The sequence below is a fragment of the Ambystoma mexicanum genome, chromosome 7q (genome assembly GCF_040938575.1).
Source record: "Ambystoma mexicanum isolate Mex_15411 chromosome 7q, UKY_AmexF1_1, whole genome shotgun sequence".
Classification (NCBI taxonomy): Eukaryota; Metazoa; Chordata; class Amphibia; order Caudata; family Ambystomatidae; genus Ambystoma; species Ambystoma mexicanum.
The window spans coordinates 302,266,923-302,284,038 of record NC_090941.1 but is presented as its reverse complement, the minus strand read 5'-3'; the positions used below and the strand labels follow the sequence as shown (position 1 = coordinate 302,284,038).

At 48.9% G+C, this 17,116-nt stretch overlaps 1 protein-coding gene across 12 annotated transcripts in view; it reads right to left on the bottom strand.

Moving 5' to 3' along the window:
• MYCBP2 (MYC binding protein 2) overlaps positions 1 to 17,116 on the bottom strand; it is a 3,160,061-nt gene that overhangs the window by 1,638,772 nt on the left and 1,504,173 nt on the right. For all 12 annotated transcript variants that reach the window (XM_069639721.1, XM_069639717.1, XM_069639718.1 and 9 more), the window contains one exon: positions 14,664 to 14,782. In XM_069639721.1, coding sequence (XP_069495822.1) covers positions 14,664 to 14,782 — 119 coding nt within the window. The remainder of the gene's footprint in view (positions 1 to 14,663; positions 14,783 to 17,116) is intronic.

Below are 17,116 nucleotides of genomic sequence, written 5' to 3'. Positions count from 1 at the left end.
TGTGTGGCGGGTCAACAGGATGTCCAGCAAGACATCCCTTGGCTGAGCTGGCGTGATCGGAATACGAGGCCCGGTCCGTCGTCGCCATCATCGTCGTCATCATCATCCTCCTCCTCTTCCACATCCTCGTGGACCATGTGTAAGGACTCCATGTCCTCGTTGTCCATGGACAAAATCTCCATGGCCTGGGACACGGCCTGTGACACGGCCCGGCGACACGGCCTTGGACACGGCCCGGGACCTCCTTACCCTGGACAGCATTCCCTTCTCTGGCGTGCTAGCAGGTTTCGTGCCTCAGGGACTACTTCTGCGCTGTGCGGGCTACCTTCACGGGGTCAGCCCCCTTCGCAGGAGCGGCCCCACCAGATATATCTTCGACGAAGACCTCTATTTCGCCGATTGGGCCTTCTTGGGCAGTTCGGCCTTCTCCTCCATCCCTGGTTTCTCGGGCTTCTCCCGCAGCTTAGCCGGGTTGAACAGTTTTCAGTTCAAGGAGTAGCTCGAATGCCGGCTGGCAATGGAGGCAGATGACGATGTCAATTGCGCCCTGTCCATCGTGGGAACCGCTTGCGCAGCAACCCTGGTGGACCCGGACTTGCGGTTCTTGGCCTTGTCTTGTGCCCCCATGGATGGGGCGCTCTCAAAGGACTTAGAAGACCGCTCCTCAGAACAGCCAGTGCTGGTTGAGACATGACCCTGTTCGGAACACAGGGCAGAGGCCTTGGCATTCAGCCATGTCGCCTATCCTTCGTTGTCTTCTTGGAGAAACCTAGGCATATCTCGCAATCTCTTTCCTTGTGGTCTGGATGCAGACAGAGGCAATGCAGGTGCTTGTCCTCCACAAACACATTCCGTAGCCCGCACTTGGTGCAGGGCTTGTAGTGGGATCTTCCTTCCTTCCTTCTCCTCCGTCCTGGTTGGAGGACGACAAGTAGGCTCGATGGCCTTCTGGAAATTTCGACGATCTTTGCCCTTGAGGTGCGCTGAAATTCCCCGACAATGGATCCCCGATGTCGGCAGATGGAGAAAAGAGCTCACGGCTCTTTTGGAACAATAATAGATACTTTTTCCTGTCGAAAAACACAAAACAAAACTTCGAGGTAGCTTTCAGATCAAACTTGAGGACTCCCAACACTGAAGCGTGTCGTAAAAATCTGAAGATGGCTGCCAAATGAGGGGCTTAGGGAGAAGACTGTCATTGGATGGGGACAGTATGACCGAGAGGACAGTGATTGGTTTAAAGTTGAAACACAGTTTGTAAGTGAACGTGAAACTGTTTTTTCTTATACAGAGGATTCCCAGCCTGACGACAGGGAATATTCATGAGCATGTGAATCCATGCCAGACCCCATGCTGGAGAGCAGTAGCCTCTTTTTGACAACTTGCATGGAAATGTTGAAAGAATGGTCATAATGGGTTTTGATGGCAAGTCAGTCATGGAGGATTGATGGAGAAATTACCATACCGTAATTTTATTTCTATGGATTCTTGAATGAGGTGCTGTAGAGGACCTCGACCCGGTCGTCAACCATCGAGTGACGTCTGGCGTCGTATAAATACCACGTCACTACGCCCCACCTCAGTTCCCCCTCCCTCCCTCCCCCCCGAGCACCACACACTGCATAGGAAAACAGTGAACAAACATGCTAATGAGCCCTTAAAAAGAAAGTAACTATAGACCTCCGAAGGAGGAATAATTGAACAACAGTACAAGTAGCGTAAGAAACTTTTTAAACGGTGGTAGGAAGACAGAATACGGACACAGAGGACCATCCCCATGCCGATGTGAAAGAGGAGATGCGCACCAACTAGCAACTTTTTGAGCGGAAATTGATGGGAGGGGAGATGAGGAATCTGCAGGAGAAGAATCCACAGAAAGAACATTATGGTAAGGTAATATCTCCTTCGATGGATTCCTCATCTGATAGACTCCCAAACAAGTAAATGAATGGAGGTGGGCAGAAAGTCATACTAAGAAATTTTGCAGCACTGCCCTGCCAAAACACGCATCAGAGGTACGAGCCACATCCAGACTAGTGTATGCAGGGATGACCATGTCGCAGCGCGACAAATCTCCCGGATAGGAAATCCTCTATGTAATGCAGTGGATGATGAGACTCCCCTTGTCGAATGGGCCCCAATGCCTGCTGGTAATGCCTTCCTAGCTGACTGGTAGCATTCATTTATGCAGAAAATTATCCATCGGGGATCTGCTTGCCCATAACCAAGCCTGATAGCTTGTAACTCCAGCCAGTTGATGTGCCACGTGGCTTCCTTTGCTGACCAGAGGCCGCTCACCTGAAAATCATTGCAGTGAGCGCCCCAACCCTTCAAAGGCACATCTGTGACCGCTCAGGTCTGAGGCCAAGGAGGCCAGAAGGGTTCCCCTGCCAAAAGGCTGTTGCAGTCCACCCACCAGGACAGGTCATTGACCACTGAGGAGGACACCCTGGAAAGATCTGAGAGAGAGCCGAGGTACCGAGACCACTGATCCCTCAGTAGCCATTGCGCACAACCTGGCCTCTGGCACTAGAAAAATGCAGAAGGCCGTGAGGCCTAGGAGGCAGAGGAAGGAAGCTGGTGGTAGAGCGCCATGGTTCCGGAACAATGGACCATCTGAGTCAAGCCAACTACTCTCTCCTTGGGAGGGAACGCCATCCCCACCCAGATATCTAGGACTGCTCCGATGAACTGGAGCTGTTGGACTGGTGTCATGTGGGACTTCTCTAAGTTTAGGGAGAACCCCAGCTTCTGCAGCAGCAAGCAGGTGTCCTCTAAGTGGGACTAGGCCTGCACTACAGACTTCCCTCGGATAAACCAGTCATCCAGATATGGAAATGAGTGGATTACGGATCCTGAGGTGAGCCGCAACTACCGCAATGAGCTTGGTAAAGACCCTTGGGGCAGAGGTTAGACCAAAGGGAAGCACATTGAACTTAAAGTTCATATCTCCTATGGTGAACCTTAGGAACTTCCTGCGCTTTCGATGAATTGGCACATGGAAATAGGCGTCCTGTAGGTCGATCAACACCAGTCAGACCTCTAGTTCGAGAGCGTGGAGAATCACTCAACATCACCATCCTGAATTTTTCTTTCCTCAAGAACTTGGTCAAGGCCCTGATGTTAGACCTTGTACCAGTTTCACAGTAATGCAAAATTGATCAGCAATGTAGTATAAAAGAACTTACATGTTCTTTGACGGCTTGGATATGGTACTTTGTAAGTGGAACCAAGAATGCCGAGGCATCTCCTGTCTCCCGGTAGAAAAGGAAGTCAAGGAGGTGCTCCCGGGGTCAAGCCCAAAGTATTGAGGAAAAACCCCAGTAGGGGAAAAAACCCTAGGTTGTTCTTATTTGCCTTCCCACAGCAGTGTACAGATGATGTCCCGGTAGTGACTTGGGGCACAGTAGATCCGGAGATGCTTGGCGTAGAAAGAAGTCTGTAGAACCAGGAAGGTACGACCAGACTGGGGCAACTCCAGGACAGAGCCGTAGTCAGATGGTTTAAGATGGGAATCGGAGGAGAACAGGAAATGGCCGTGAACCACACAGAATACGCATTCCCCAAAGCACTCTGAAATAGTGCGGCAGAAAAAGAAAAGCTAATTTGTGCATGTATGAGCGAGCTCAGGAGGGTGAAGCCTCGCAGCGGTGAGAAACGGCAAGGAGGAGATGCAGGAGGGAGCAGCCGAGCAGTAGACACGTGGCAAGGAGGTGCTGCTAGAAACAGCAGTGCCGCGGGGAGACACAGCAAATATGAATACAATAGCCGTGCTGCAGCAGCACACGCGGTAACCAAAAAGGAAAGAAAACTCGGTGAGCAGCGAATTGGAACGCAGCCGCCTGACAAGAGAAACACATTCGGAATACGACTGGCAAAGAGCAGGGAGGCATGAAATAGTGACAGAAGGAAAGAAAGACAGAGCAGAGCGCCCTTTAGAAATGCTCTGAAGAGCCAAGAAGGCAAAGGGCAGAAAGCAGAATCATGCTTCCCCATCGAAAGGAAAACTAGCGTTTTGCTTTGGAAGGTTTCACACCAAGCAACGCGCCAAACACATCCCCTGTACAGCTTATATGCTTAATGAGGAAGTGAAGCTAGAGCAGCCTGCTCACACTGTCCTCTGGTGGTACAACTAGAGAGTTAGTTTTGATGATAAACTGAAGACCCAGTCGTCGCCATCTTGGGAAGGTATGGAACCCATAGGAAGGTCTTCCGCGCCAGCGCTGCCAGAGAGACCAAGATGAAGGGGCTTTCCTAACACCTGAGGTGCAGAATGGGACCAAGACCACCTCCTTTCTTGGGCATCAGGAAATAATGGGAATACCAGCCCGATCCCCTCTGCTCGGGTGGTACCTCTTCCACAGCAGCCTTCAGGAACAGGGATCTAATTTCTTACAGGGGCTCGTGTCCCAGTTGGATTGCTGATGGGGGGCGGCCTGTCTGATGGTTTTCTAACAAATGGCAGACAATAACCCCATTGAATGAGCTGTAGAGACCAGGTATCGAAAATAATTCCCGGCCACTGGAGCAAATGCTCCATCAACCGTCCTCATACTGGTGCACTGTGAGAGGGGAAAATCAAAGCGGCTTCGGGTTGCACTGCCACTAATGCTGCCTGTTGACCTTTAGAAGCCCCTCTGCCCCTTCCGGAGCATGAGAAACGCCTCTGCCCTTGCCTGGCCGGAGGGGGGAGCTGCGCTCTGCCACCATAAGGAGCATATCTCCTGTAGCCCCGTACCCTAGAGGTGAAGTTAAAGGCAGGTTTGGCTGGCTTTGCAGCTCGGCCTAAGGATTTGGCAGCCATTTTGGATTCCTAGAACTTTTCCAGGGAATCGTCGGCTTTGTGGCCGAAAAGAAGATCGCCCTCGAAGGGCATGTGCAAAAGTTTTACTTGACCGTTAGGTGAGAAACCAGAGGATAAGTAGGCCTGCCTTCTTAGTGTTATTGCTGAAGTCATAAATAGGCCCACACAGTTGGCGATGTCCAGGCCTGTTCGCAGCGATTACCTGGCTTCCTCCTTCCCATCCTCCACTAGCTGTAGGAAGCCCTCGTGCATTTCTCCTTCCGGGACATACTGAGCAGCCTTTTCCACTGTTGTCCATAGACCGAAGGAGTATTTGAGAAACTGCTTGCCAAATTTGTTGGTTTTTTTGTTGCTTTGATGGCCATGCTAACTGAAGTGAATGCCTCTTTTGCCAAGGCATGTACTTTTTTTGCTTCTCGGTCTGGAGGCACAGTGGATGTAGAAGATGCAGGTCTAGAAGAGACCGTAGCAGCCTTCATAACAAGCCCCTCCGGGAAAGGGTGAGAGGAGAGTCTCCTATAGTCGTCCTGTATTTCTCAGAAATGGTGGAGCTGACGGGAGGAATGGAACATGGGTTTTGCTACATAACTGCTAAAGGATCGGCAATGGCCGGATTTAGAGGCATATTGCGTTCAGTGGCAAGGCCTTCATCTAGAATGGCGGTAAGGTCATAACCTTGTACAAGCGCCACTGATGAGTGCAATCCCAGGGTGTCAATAACCCTTTCTACCAGAGCCCTGAATTCAGGAGGTATTGTGAAGATAGGGCTGGGACTGCTGAAGCTCTAGGTCTGGCGAGGTGCCCAGACCATTGGCGTCTTGAAGGCCTTGAGCGAGCTACAAAAGTTGGTTCTGGTGGTCAAAATAATCAACCCCTCCTGAAGCTAAGTAAATCGGGTCGACATCTCCCTGGTCATTAGCGTCATGCCCGCCGAAAGTACCTTGCATGGTATTGAAATATTTGGACCGGGGTTGCTGAGTAAATGTTTTTTCGATAACCGTCGTCGTCGAGGGTAATCTCGCTTCCATTGCATTTCTTTCGACGTCAAAAGATTTATCGGTGTCGACATTGTCAGTACTGGGGCACTCGAGGGGTCGGGGGAGGTGATGGGGGGCTTAGCCACGCCGACTGCAGCATGCTGCTTAAACATTGCAAGCATCAAGGATTTCAAATCCTCCCCCTCCTGGAGGGTGGTAAGCCCAGCCGACGGCTTACCTGTTTCAGTCGACGACTCAGAATCCCGACGATGGGCGGGGCGCCTTTCTTCTTCCGCCAGTGCTCTTTCTGTGGGTATGCCCCTCAGTTTCGGCCTCTGAGGATCGAACCGTCGACCGCGCAAGATTTTGAGGGTGGTCGACCCAGCGTGAGTTTTGCTGCTCGATCGCGAAGGAATTTAGGTCGCATTTTGGCACACAACGGACACCAGTCAGTCCTGTGAGCCGTGTCGAGGCACCAGAGACAACTCGGGTGGGTCAGTGATGGACATCTTGGTGCCACAATTGGAACACCGTTTGAAACCCGATACCCGAGCTACCGACATCTCGTGTAGAGAATTTTGAAAAATACGTTTTCTGATGAAAAACCGACAGTCGAAGCTCTGTGTTCCCAACCAGCATGTTAGCGCGTGGAAAAAAGGAACTGAGGTTGGGGCGTAGTGACGTGGTATTTATACAACGCCTGATGTGCTAGAGGCGACGACCAGACGCCGAGCAAGACGGATCGATGGTCGATGACTGGGTCAATGTCCACTACACCCCCCTGTTGAAAATGTTCCGAAACAGAGACGCTGGAGGGAATATCTATCAGATGAGGAATCTTTGGGAGAAAAGCAATTCATTGAAATGCGGATTTAGAGCAGATGTTTCTAGCAGATTTACAAGACAAGCCTGTGTTTGAAGGTTGGCCTTCAGGTTGTAACAAAAAGGATTCAACTCTCTTCATGGAGGGAGCAGGGGAGGAATTACAATATGCCATTAGTGTTGTAAATGGGAGGTTTGTCCTGCAAGGGAAAGGGGGGATACGATGTCTCACCCGATGAAGCCATGACATCTCCCCGTAGGTTGTCTCCTCCCATGCAGTCCTCCCTCATTTAGCCGCCCCCAGGGTCAGGCTCAGATAGCAGGCTGCCGTCCCCTGGCCACAAGAGAGGAGGTCACTGCTGGAAAAACAGAGATGACTACATCGGATTCATCACACATCCTTTCTAAAGAGAACATATACCGGGAAGAAACATTGTGTTTTACCCTGAGACATTTGGGCACAAGGCCCCATTCACCTTAGGGATTGGCCTTCCAGTTATGATATTGGGCTTCTGTCCGATTTCTACCATATTCCTGCATTGCTTGGCTAAGTTATTTAATGAAGTAGAAGAAGTGAACATACTGGTAATTGAATATATTCGTATTATAGAGTATTATGTGCTAGTACTACCAGATAGATTCATTTTTCAGTCTATTCTGAAGGCGTACAAATAAATAACTATGATTACAAGTGACTGTCTAAATTCAATTATTGTGATATTCTGTGAGGACTGATTGAAGGCCCCTGACCCCACTCACACTCGCCAGAGACTAAACCTCGACTCCTTCATCCACGCACCTGGACACGTTTTTGGCTAACCTCTGTTCATCATAACTAGGTTGGCCTCCTAGAATCTGTCCACCAAGCCAGATCGAGAAATACATCTTACCAGCCCGTCCGGGCCAAAGACTGAAGACATTGCAACACAGAGGAAGTGGAGTGGAGCAAGTAAAAGGGTCCAGATCCCTTGCTCTTCACCAAACCGAACACCTCGGCCACCTGAATGCTAAATGTACTTGGTGGCAGGTCTTCTAGCACAGAATGTCCTCTGACCAATCCAACTCCCTATACCTCAGCCTTTCAACAGCCAGGCATGAAGGTTCAGGTTGCTTAGGTTCGGGTGCAGAATCCTCCTCTCCGAGTGGGAGAAGAGATCCGTCCTTTGTGGAAGACGTCTGGGAGGGAAGATGGCCATGTCCAGCAACTTCAGGTACCAGGTTCTCTGGGCCCAGTCCAGAGCAATCAAGATCATTGTTGACCCAGCTAGACGCAGTTTCCAGAGAACCAGCGGAATGACAGGGATCAGCAGGAACACAGAACAGGTCCAAGTTCCATTCGACCGTCAAGGCATGCCCCTTAGCTCCCCGACAAGTACATTTCCTGGATCAGAACCTCCTGCACTTCTTGTTTACACTGGAAGCAAAGAGGTCCACCTGGGGAGTACTCCAATGGGGGAACATCTCTATAGCTCCCTGGCAGAGCTCCCACTTGTGAGAAGTGTATGACTGCCTACAGTGTGCATCTGCTGGAGTGTTTTCCTTGCCGGCCAGGAGGAAAACAGTCAGACGCACTGTTCTTCAGAGCCCACAACCACAATAGCATTGCTTCTCTGCAAAGAGCAAGCGGCCAACGCGCACCTCCCTGAGGTAATGCATGGCTACAGCATTGTCCGTTAGCACCAGTATTGTGTTGCCCTCCACAAAGGGGAGGAAAGGGACCAGGGGCATCCTGATCACCCTCAGACCCAGCAGATTGGTGCGCTCCCGGCACTTTGATGGGGACCACATACAGCTCACCATAAGGTCTTGGAGATGGGCGCCCCAGCCCTTCGGCACGCATCCATGACTAGAATCACTTATGGCCAAGGTTGATGGTAAAGTGACCCATTGAGGACCTTGTCCTTCACGGACCACCACTGTAGGTCTCCAGACACTCCCTCCGAGACCAGAAGAAGGTATAAAGTCTGTCACTGAAACTGAGATAACTGCGAGTTCAGGAGCCACTGCAGCGACCTCATGGGCAGTGGGCCTCTGGTACCACCAAGATGCATTATGCCATAAAACCCAGCAAGTGCAGAAAAGCAGAGACTAGAACTGTCGGCAGAGATTTGAAAACCTGGACCATCGTGAAGATGTTCACCACTCTGTACTCGGGCGGGAATCCCGACCCATGCGAGTGACCAAGACTGCACGATAAATCAAAAGGACTGAGGCAGCGAAACCTGAGACTTCTTGAAATTCAGGGATCAGCACAAGCTGTGCAATAGAATGCGTGTCTGGTACAGGTGTGTCAACGCTTTATCCGGTGAGCGGGCTTGGACGAACCAGTCGTCCAGGTAGGGAAAGAAGTGAATGCATTCCCCTCCTGAGACGAGCCACCACTACTGCTAGCAGCTGGGTGAAACCCCTGGGTGCAGAAGAGAGTCCAAAAGGGAGGACTTTGAATTGGAAATGACAGTTCCCCATTTTGAACATCAGAACCTCAGGTACTTCCTGTGCTTCTTGTGCATAGCCAGATTGAAGTAGGCATCCTGAAGATCCAGGGAGACTAGCCAGTCGTTCACATCTAGGGCCTGGAGGATCTGGGGTAGAGGGACCCTCTTCAACTTGTCCGTGCGCAAGTACAAGTTCAGAAGCAGCAGATCCAGGATGGGTCTTGGACCTCTGTCCGTCTTCAGCAGCATAAAGTATATAGAGTACCAACCCATGCATTGTTCCAAGTGGGGTACCATCTCTACTCCATGGCTACTTTTGCCAGAGTCTGGCAGCAGGAGAGTTTTCAGAGGCAAGGGTTTGTGACAAGGGGGGTGAACTGGAGGGAGAGAGACAAAAAGAAGGCAGTATCCCTGCAGGACAACCAGTAAGGTGCAGGCTCCCGAGGTTGAGTGTCTCCATTCCTGCCCCCTCCACAGGGGATAAATGGTGGAAGTCAACTTCAGAGAGGCTTCGTACAGGGGGTTGTGGAGGTGGAAGCGCCTCCTCCATGTGCACTGTGGCCCCTACCCCTGTAGGGACAACGTTGCCCTTGCCTGCCCACAGGAACTGGACCCTCTACTCCGCTGGGCATAAGTAGTAAACGGCAAAAACTCCTCCCGTGCCCTAGCCCGTGAGGCTTTCGAGTTTGCTGTTGCAGCACCTCTAGCCCTAGCGACTTGTAGTCGCCTTAGAGGCTTGAAACGTCTAGAGTGACTAATCACCTTTGGTGCCGAAAAAGTTCATGACGTCGAAGGGCATGACCAGGAGCTTCTCCAAGATGTCATTAGCTAAGCCAGAAATCCATAGCCAAGAAAATCGTTGCGAGACAGTGCTGGTGGCCATCGTAGTTACGACACAGTCTGCCATCTTTAATAAGGGCCTCAAAGCTGCCCGGCATCTCCCCTTCGGGAAAGTGCTCAGCCACTTCGGCTATCACCGACTACAGTCCAAAGGAAAATAGGTGTTGGCGAACCAGGCTCGACAATCCGAAAATCTTCCTGACCCAAGCATCCAACATTTTGTTCTCCCTATGCAAGGGAGGGGGGGGGGGCAATGATGGAAATTAGGTGGTCTTGAGGTTCGCCATAGCAGCCTGTACCTCCAAACTCTCCAGGTAAGTGTGGGTAGAGAGAAATGAAAGGCAGCAAACTCTCCTCAGGACCTCTGTCCAAGATGTCGGTCAGGTCATTCTGCACCTTAGGGACCGAGGGGGCAGACGGCCTTAAGGTGGCGACCACCTTTGCCACCCGGCACTGCGACCTATGGGTTGCCAGAGATGCCTGCTGCCACGTCGACCTCTGGTGAGGTGCCCAGGCCACTTGCCTCCTGCAAGTCGCCTGCCAGGTCCACCAAGCCAAACTGTTCCCCATAAAAGTCCCCAGGCAAGTTTCTTACTTCCCTGCAATGGAGGGATCCAGTTTGAAAGCAACAGGATCCCCTTCCTCATAAATATCTACCTGGGACATATAAGGCCTTCTCGGGAGTGGAAGGAACTGTTTTGCAACTCCGGCATCGGAGGCGCCAATGGTGCTGCTGGCTGGAGCCACATGTGGAGGGGTGGGCGACATCCAAAGACGGAACTGTCTCTCTCTTAGTCGCGATCTTGTCACATCTCACTGAGGACTCCCTGCTCTTCCAAGCACAGTGGGATACGGCGGTTTGGTCTAAGCTGTCGGGCCAGAGCAGACGGCACTGATGCCATGGCCACTGGCGCCTTGATGAAGATGTCCGCCATCTTCAATCGGAAAGAGGATTTCATCCGAAAAGGTACCTGCAGGACCTCTTCCACATGGCCCTCGATAGAGTTGTGGCTCCTATTCTTGGGAAATGAAGACGATTGATGTCCTGAAGAACCAGCAGGTGATCTTGCTCTCTTGCAGTGCTCATTTTTCTTTTTTTCTTTTCGGACAGTGGACTAGGTCTCAGTGCTGCAATCCACTCCCAGCAACCTTGAGTGAGTCCACTTATCACATTTCTCCTTGTGGAGGAAGGTGATAGTTTTGCTTCACGTTTTCAAAGCACTTTCTGGTTCATGGATTGGCACGACACGCAGTCCTGCGAGCCGTGGCCTTCTCCAAGGCAGTAAAGGCATATACAATGCAGCTTCGATACAGACATTGGGCACCCCAATACACGCACAGTTTCAACCCTGAAGACCTTGTTGGATACAGCATTGCTACGAACTTGAGACACAAATCAACAATTCAGTAATAAAAACAAAGCTAAGAGTGGTGTTCCTAATACCAAACAGAGTGAGCGGAAAAAAGGAACAGAGGTCACAGGGCACAGAGCATCTATATATACTGACCCGACATGTCCAGCATGGGGCACTTATAGGCGTCGGGCAGAGCCAAGCTGCGCTCCCTGGCAGTGGAAAAAAGTTTCATAAGAGCAGCTAGCGCTGGCCAATAAATTTCATAGATGAGCAATTCGAATTACATTTTTGATACATGAATGAGCCTTAGTGCAGGCAGGATGGCTCGTTGGGGATTCCTGCTGCACATAGAAAGGGCAGAAGTCATGGGTCATCCCATCTGAACACTAACTAGAGCATGGGCAAAAGATAAAAACACTCCAGAACTTCACACCATGAGGTTTGTTAACAGTGTAGGGGAGGATTGGTCCAAAAGACCCCCCTTGCCTACATCCCTTCCACAGGTGAGGGCCATGGCTCATCGGGCGTCCCCTCATACCACCAGGGCCCAGGTGGTGGAGGGCTCACCTGCTGAAGACATTGCCCACACGTATTGAATTTAGCTAGGCCTCGGAAACCATTTTTGTCTAATAAAGATGGTGTGAGCTCAGTGCACTGTAGCGCGGCCCCCACCCTCGGAGAGTTTCAATTATCCCTGTGGCCGCAGCTCCCTGGCAGATCCGCTGTGAGCCTGTTCCCACGAACAAGACGGACATGAGCTAGTGTAAGATACTAACACTGTAACATTTCACCTTCCGCAGTGTATCACTGCTCCCAGCATGACCCGGCCAGCGAGGACTGGGTGAAAAAGAACTGTAAAACGGTCCTCGGATAAAAGCAAAAGTTCCCAAATATTAATGCCAAGACTACTTGCAAAGCGTGCATTTCTCCACCAAACTTCTTCTATTAAGGAAACCTGTAAAATGTATAAACATGGTAGAATGCTTGCTTACATGACATTAGCAATGAAGAACCCCCACCACTGCAGTCATGTGCCAACAATAAAAGATCGCTCCAGGGGACTGTTCGTTATGTGTATCCTTGAAAAACTCACACCCCATGGTCCCGCGCCATAACCAAATTGATGCTGCTAGAGTGCAACGGAAGACGAATGTAACCATACAAAGGGCTCATGTGAAGGATGCGCGAGAATGCACCTGTCATGCGTGTATGTCTAAGCCCCTTATGTGCCACTACCGTCACGTACGGTGGCGAGTCATTTTCTATGTGCTCCACCAACCTCACTACTACCTCACTTACTGCAAATGTATATGCATATAACTAAATGTTGTAATTGTTAAAACGTAGTGTACAAATAATGTGCTTGGACTGGCTATATTTGAGAGACATTTAGCAAAATTAAAATGTATGTTTTCGAGTGATCCAAATGAGTATAATAGAGTGTTCAAATGTTTATGTTTTCACCTAAAATCGGCAACACACGAGGAAGATACCTTTGTGAATATGTGCAAGGCCATTCCCCCTCCCACCCTGCGATGACTGCCAAACAAGAGAGCAGAGGCCCGCGCCGCGCTGCTCCACCTCCCCCAACTAGGCTGGAGCCGCTTCAAAGATTTGTAGTCCCCTCTGCAGCACCCAAGGCCACGGCCTGCCACCTGCATTATTTACAGCACAGCAGTAAACCTCCGCCTGAATACACAAATCCAAAGGCGCCCCCCTCTTAAACCCCGCAACCCACCGGATCACCTTAGACTTATGGCCCCTGTACAATTAGGACACCCAATACTGTGGCAATATACAGCAGCTCATTCATAACGACTTCCAACAAGACAGAAAGACATGTACCGCCTGTCCTATGCCCTGAGACTTAGCCCCTCGACCTATGGTACCGGTCAACAGGACACTGGTAACCACGCACGGATGAATCACCATCAAACCCCTCACAAGGTGCATTCCTCCTGTGTTGCATTAACCTGTAGAATAACCTATTGAAAGATTTACTAAAGAAGATAATATTGCAATAACTGAATGACTGCGGTGTGCATGGCCTAGGGCAAATAAGTCAGGAAAAGACATTCATCTCTGACACTGGCCACAATGGCACAACAACACCGGCCGGATGAACTCAGCTGACCTGCCAGGCCCAGCCCAACCCACGAGGCTGACCAGTGACGTCCTCCAGCCAAGGCCAACCACATCGCCGCAGCGCCTATAGCTAGTCATCGCCACCCAATCCCATTGAACTTGTGCCCCTTATAGTATGTAGGTTCTGATGACGTGTTTTGTAAATATATACGCCTGTCTTTGCTATTGTCAGACAGAGCGCTCTCGGAGTTTGCAGAGTTCTTTGCATGCCCTATTCTGATTGCTAAACTCCCATTTACTCTCACCCGCACTCTGTCTTGGCCTTATTCCCATTCTGGGAGAGTCCTTCATTGTCTCTCATTGCGGGGAGGATCGTGCTGGTTGGGGACGCTTGCCTTCAACAGTGAGGAGTGTCCTTAAGTCAACCACGCCAAAGTCCACAGAGAAATACAGCAATGCGAGTATTCAAGTGCCACATCATCAGACCCCAGAAGAGAGTAGCAGTCTTGGTTCTGGCAGCAGTGGTGAAAGGCTGATTGATCAATATGAAGCTGAAATTGACAGAATGACTTATCACATGTCTTTTCCAGGATGGCCAAGATAGTGATGGACCAACATGGTTCTATCTAGGGTACACATTTTCAATAAAGTAGTAATTGAACGCAGAGAAGCAGAGGCATTATTTAAAATAGTCTATAGCAAAGCCCATACTTCTTGAGAAAGTTTATGAAAAATGTGTCCAGCATAATAATGTATAAATTACTGATGGTTTCAATAAGCTGGCCAAAGATGAAAATCATCAGATGAGAAATTAGAAAACAGACACAGGAAAAATTGAAAGAGAAGAAAGGGGAACAGCCTCAGGTACATTACTGGATGCAGTATCCTTCTAAATCAGACATCTTATTCACACAAAAAAAAAAAATCAATGATTGAATCACATTTCCAAGAAATATGGAACAGCTACAGAACAAGGTTTTGCGATATACTGAATGGCTTGAAAAATAGCTGTATAATGTTTTAGCATAATCAATGTAATTAGTATAGTGAGTAGACTAGGCCTGTAGGAAAAACAAGGATTGGTGGATTATCCGATGACCACCTGTCTCCTGGTCTGCAAATTGTGCGTTTCTCATTTGGAGTTTGTGAATACCAAAGAGGAATATTATTAGCACTGGAAAACGTAAATGGATTAGGAGCAATACAGTCAATAAAAGGTGGCCTTACTACAGCGTTCAATACATATGATATTAATGGGCAAATGACACCTATAAAATGTTAGTGCAAATCAAATGAAAACAAAGTGCGCCCCCTCCCCCCATGTACACAAATAACATATGCTCACCTCTTCTCCTCCAGGACTATATTCATATCCAACAGCTACACACTTGAAACCATAAAAGCAAGCTTTTTCATCCTTTACGTAGTCTGATGCCGTCTCCAGAGAAAACAGTGCCTCATTTCCTAAGACAAGTAATGAAATGAAGCGGTTACTTTATAAAAATGATACTGTCCACGCATAAAGTATTTTATTCCATTACTATTTTCACTTTGTTGCCCCACAATCCATGCCTAGATGGGAAAATATCAATGTTGAGGTCTATGCTCGATTAGGGGGCTCTATCCAACTTCACTGCACAGTAAATTGATACAAAATCTACAACACATGATAAAGGCAATCAGACCACATTTTACAGGGGAGTCAACACAGGACTCCAATAATGGGTAAGATATGTAACACCCCCGACCCACCATCCATTGCCATCAATTAGTAACATCTTCTAATAAAATCATATTGATAAAGAAACATGGAAAAAAGTGAAAGGAGGAGTGTGAAAACTAGGGAAAAGGAGCAACCAACAAATTAAAATGGAGCAATAACAACTAACTTTATGAAAGGCACTATGTAAACATTAAATACAAATAAAGCTAAATAAATACATAGTCATTCTGGCATTAACTTTTAAATGAAATCCTTAAAGAGATTTTAAAAAGCTGGAAATACTACTCGGGCACTCTTTCTGCTTGACTTGCATGAAAAAGTAAGAAGTTCAATTACAAATACAATTCATCTACATCAGATACATAACATTTAAAAAGCAAATTCATATACCTTCCAAGTTCATAAAGGTCATTCATTATTAAGCTAATTAAAACATCCCAGGTATGTCTGATGAATCCTGCGGAATCCTCACAGAATCACAGCCTAAATTTGACTCCCATGTGGCCAGGGGAAGGCAGCAGCTACCTGATCATAACCCTGGGGGTGGTATTAGCCGGGTGGATCGCATGGGAGGAGAAGGCTATCAAGGAAATGTGAGGACTTTGTCAAGGGAAATGCAGTACTCATCCTCTTCCAAGGATGCAAGTTCCCCAATGCCTGAATATCTGATGGCTTGCTATCATAGTAAGACTTCCTCTCCCAGATTTCCCCAAGGCCTAAAGTATGAAAACCCTTAAGGTAAACAGGGACGCGATGTATGTAAGAAAAAGAGAATTCATGCCGTTTCTGATTGTTCTAATTCTACATTATGTTTGAATTGTGAGAGTAGGAAACCGCCATTAATTCCTCTGAGAACTTCCCCGAAACGTACATCCTATAAATCACTAAAAAGAGTAAACTGAATAATTTAAAAGGGAATATGAACATTATGGACTTGAAGTCCCATAATGCTCTGAGTACTGAGACGAGGACGTTGAGCTCAAGAGTTACAGAACTGTAGTGTTCAGTCTAGTGGTTGTAATTACCTACACCCGAGTGGGACCTTTAAACATTTAAAGGCCTTTCAGGTGCGGGCGATTAAGGAGAAGTAGTGTGAGCAGCAGAAGCGGGAGGAAGAAGTAGAAGACAGAGCCACTGCTGTTTTAAAGGGGGTCGCTGTGTCGAAGGAGTTGCAGAGGACATGAGCCCCGTAGAATGCAGAGAACGCATAGTGGGAAGTGGGTCGGAAACAAGCTGTCTCGAGGGAGAGAGACGCTCCCCTAGCCCTACGTGCAGCTCTGGTGTGTGGCGTTCACCGGAGTGCAAACTGAGCAAAGGAAGCTCCAACTACAAGAGGCGTGTGCAATGGGAACATTACAGGAGCGTTCAACTGCCTTTCCAAACTCAACTGAAGAAGAAACAGTAGCAGCAGGTCCAGCAGCGACGCGCAGAAAGACCAGTGAGTTGGCCTTTGTTAGGTAACCCTGGGGCGCTCTGAAACAGACTGCTGGCTCAAGAGAAACCTTCTGAATACAGAACCAATGAATTGAAGCAATTTGGGCACAACTCCCATCTTAAGAGATTGGGCCTCATTAGAAGTTTGGTGGTAGCCTTGCCGGTAAACCTCCAAAAATTTCTGGCTCCCGCGAATGGGCAATTATCGGGTTATTACGGCCCTGCCGGACGCAGTAATTGCCCATTCGCGGGCGCCAGAACGGAATGCTCCCCATTCCCATTGAGACCCTTAGGGCTGAATGGGGAGGTCGGATGAACCGGCACCGGTGCATCCGACATGCTGTGCTCGCGGGTGCCGCTCTGCCTGCCAGATCAGTCATGGTGGGCAGAAATGCACCCGCGAGCACAACTCATAGTTTACCGGTCCGGGAACTATTCAAACAAAGTAAATGTTATTTACAGAAAGGAAGCTCACTTGTAAAAGAAGATAACCAGCATTGCCTAAGCCAAGGAAAAGCAATTGTAAGAACCTAAAGATGGCAGAATAGAAGCCCTCCTTTGTAGCAATCATCAAGGGGGAGAAAAATATAATCTGCATTGCCATTGTGTACTATACCCTTGCAGAAGAAGTTATAAACCTC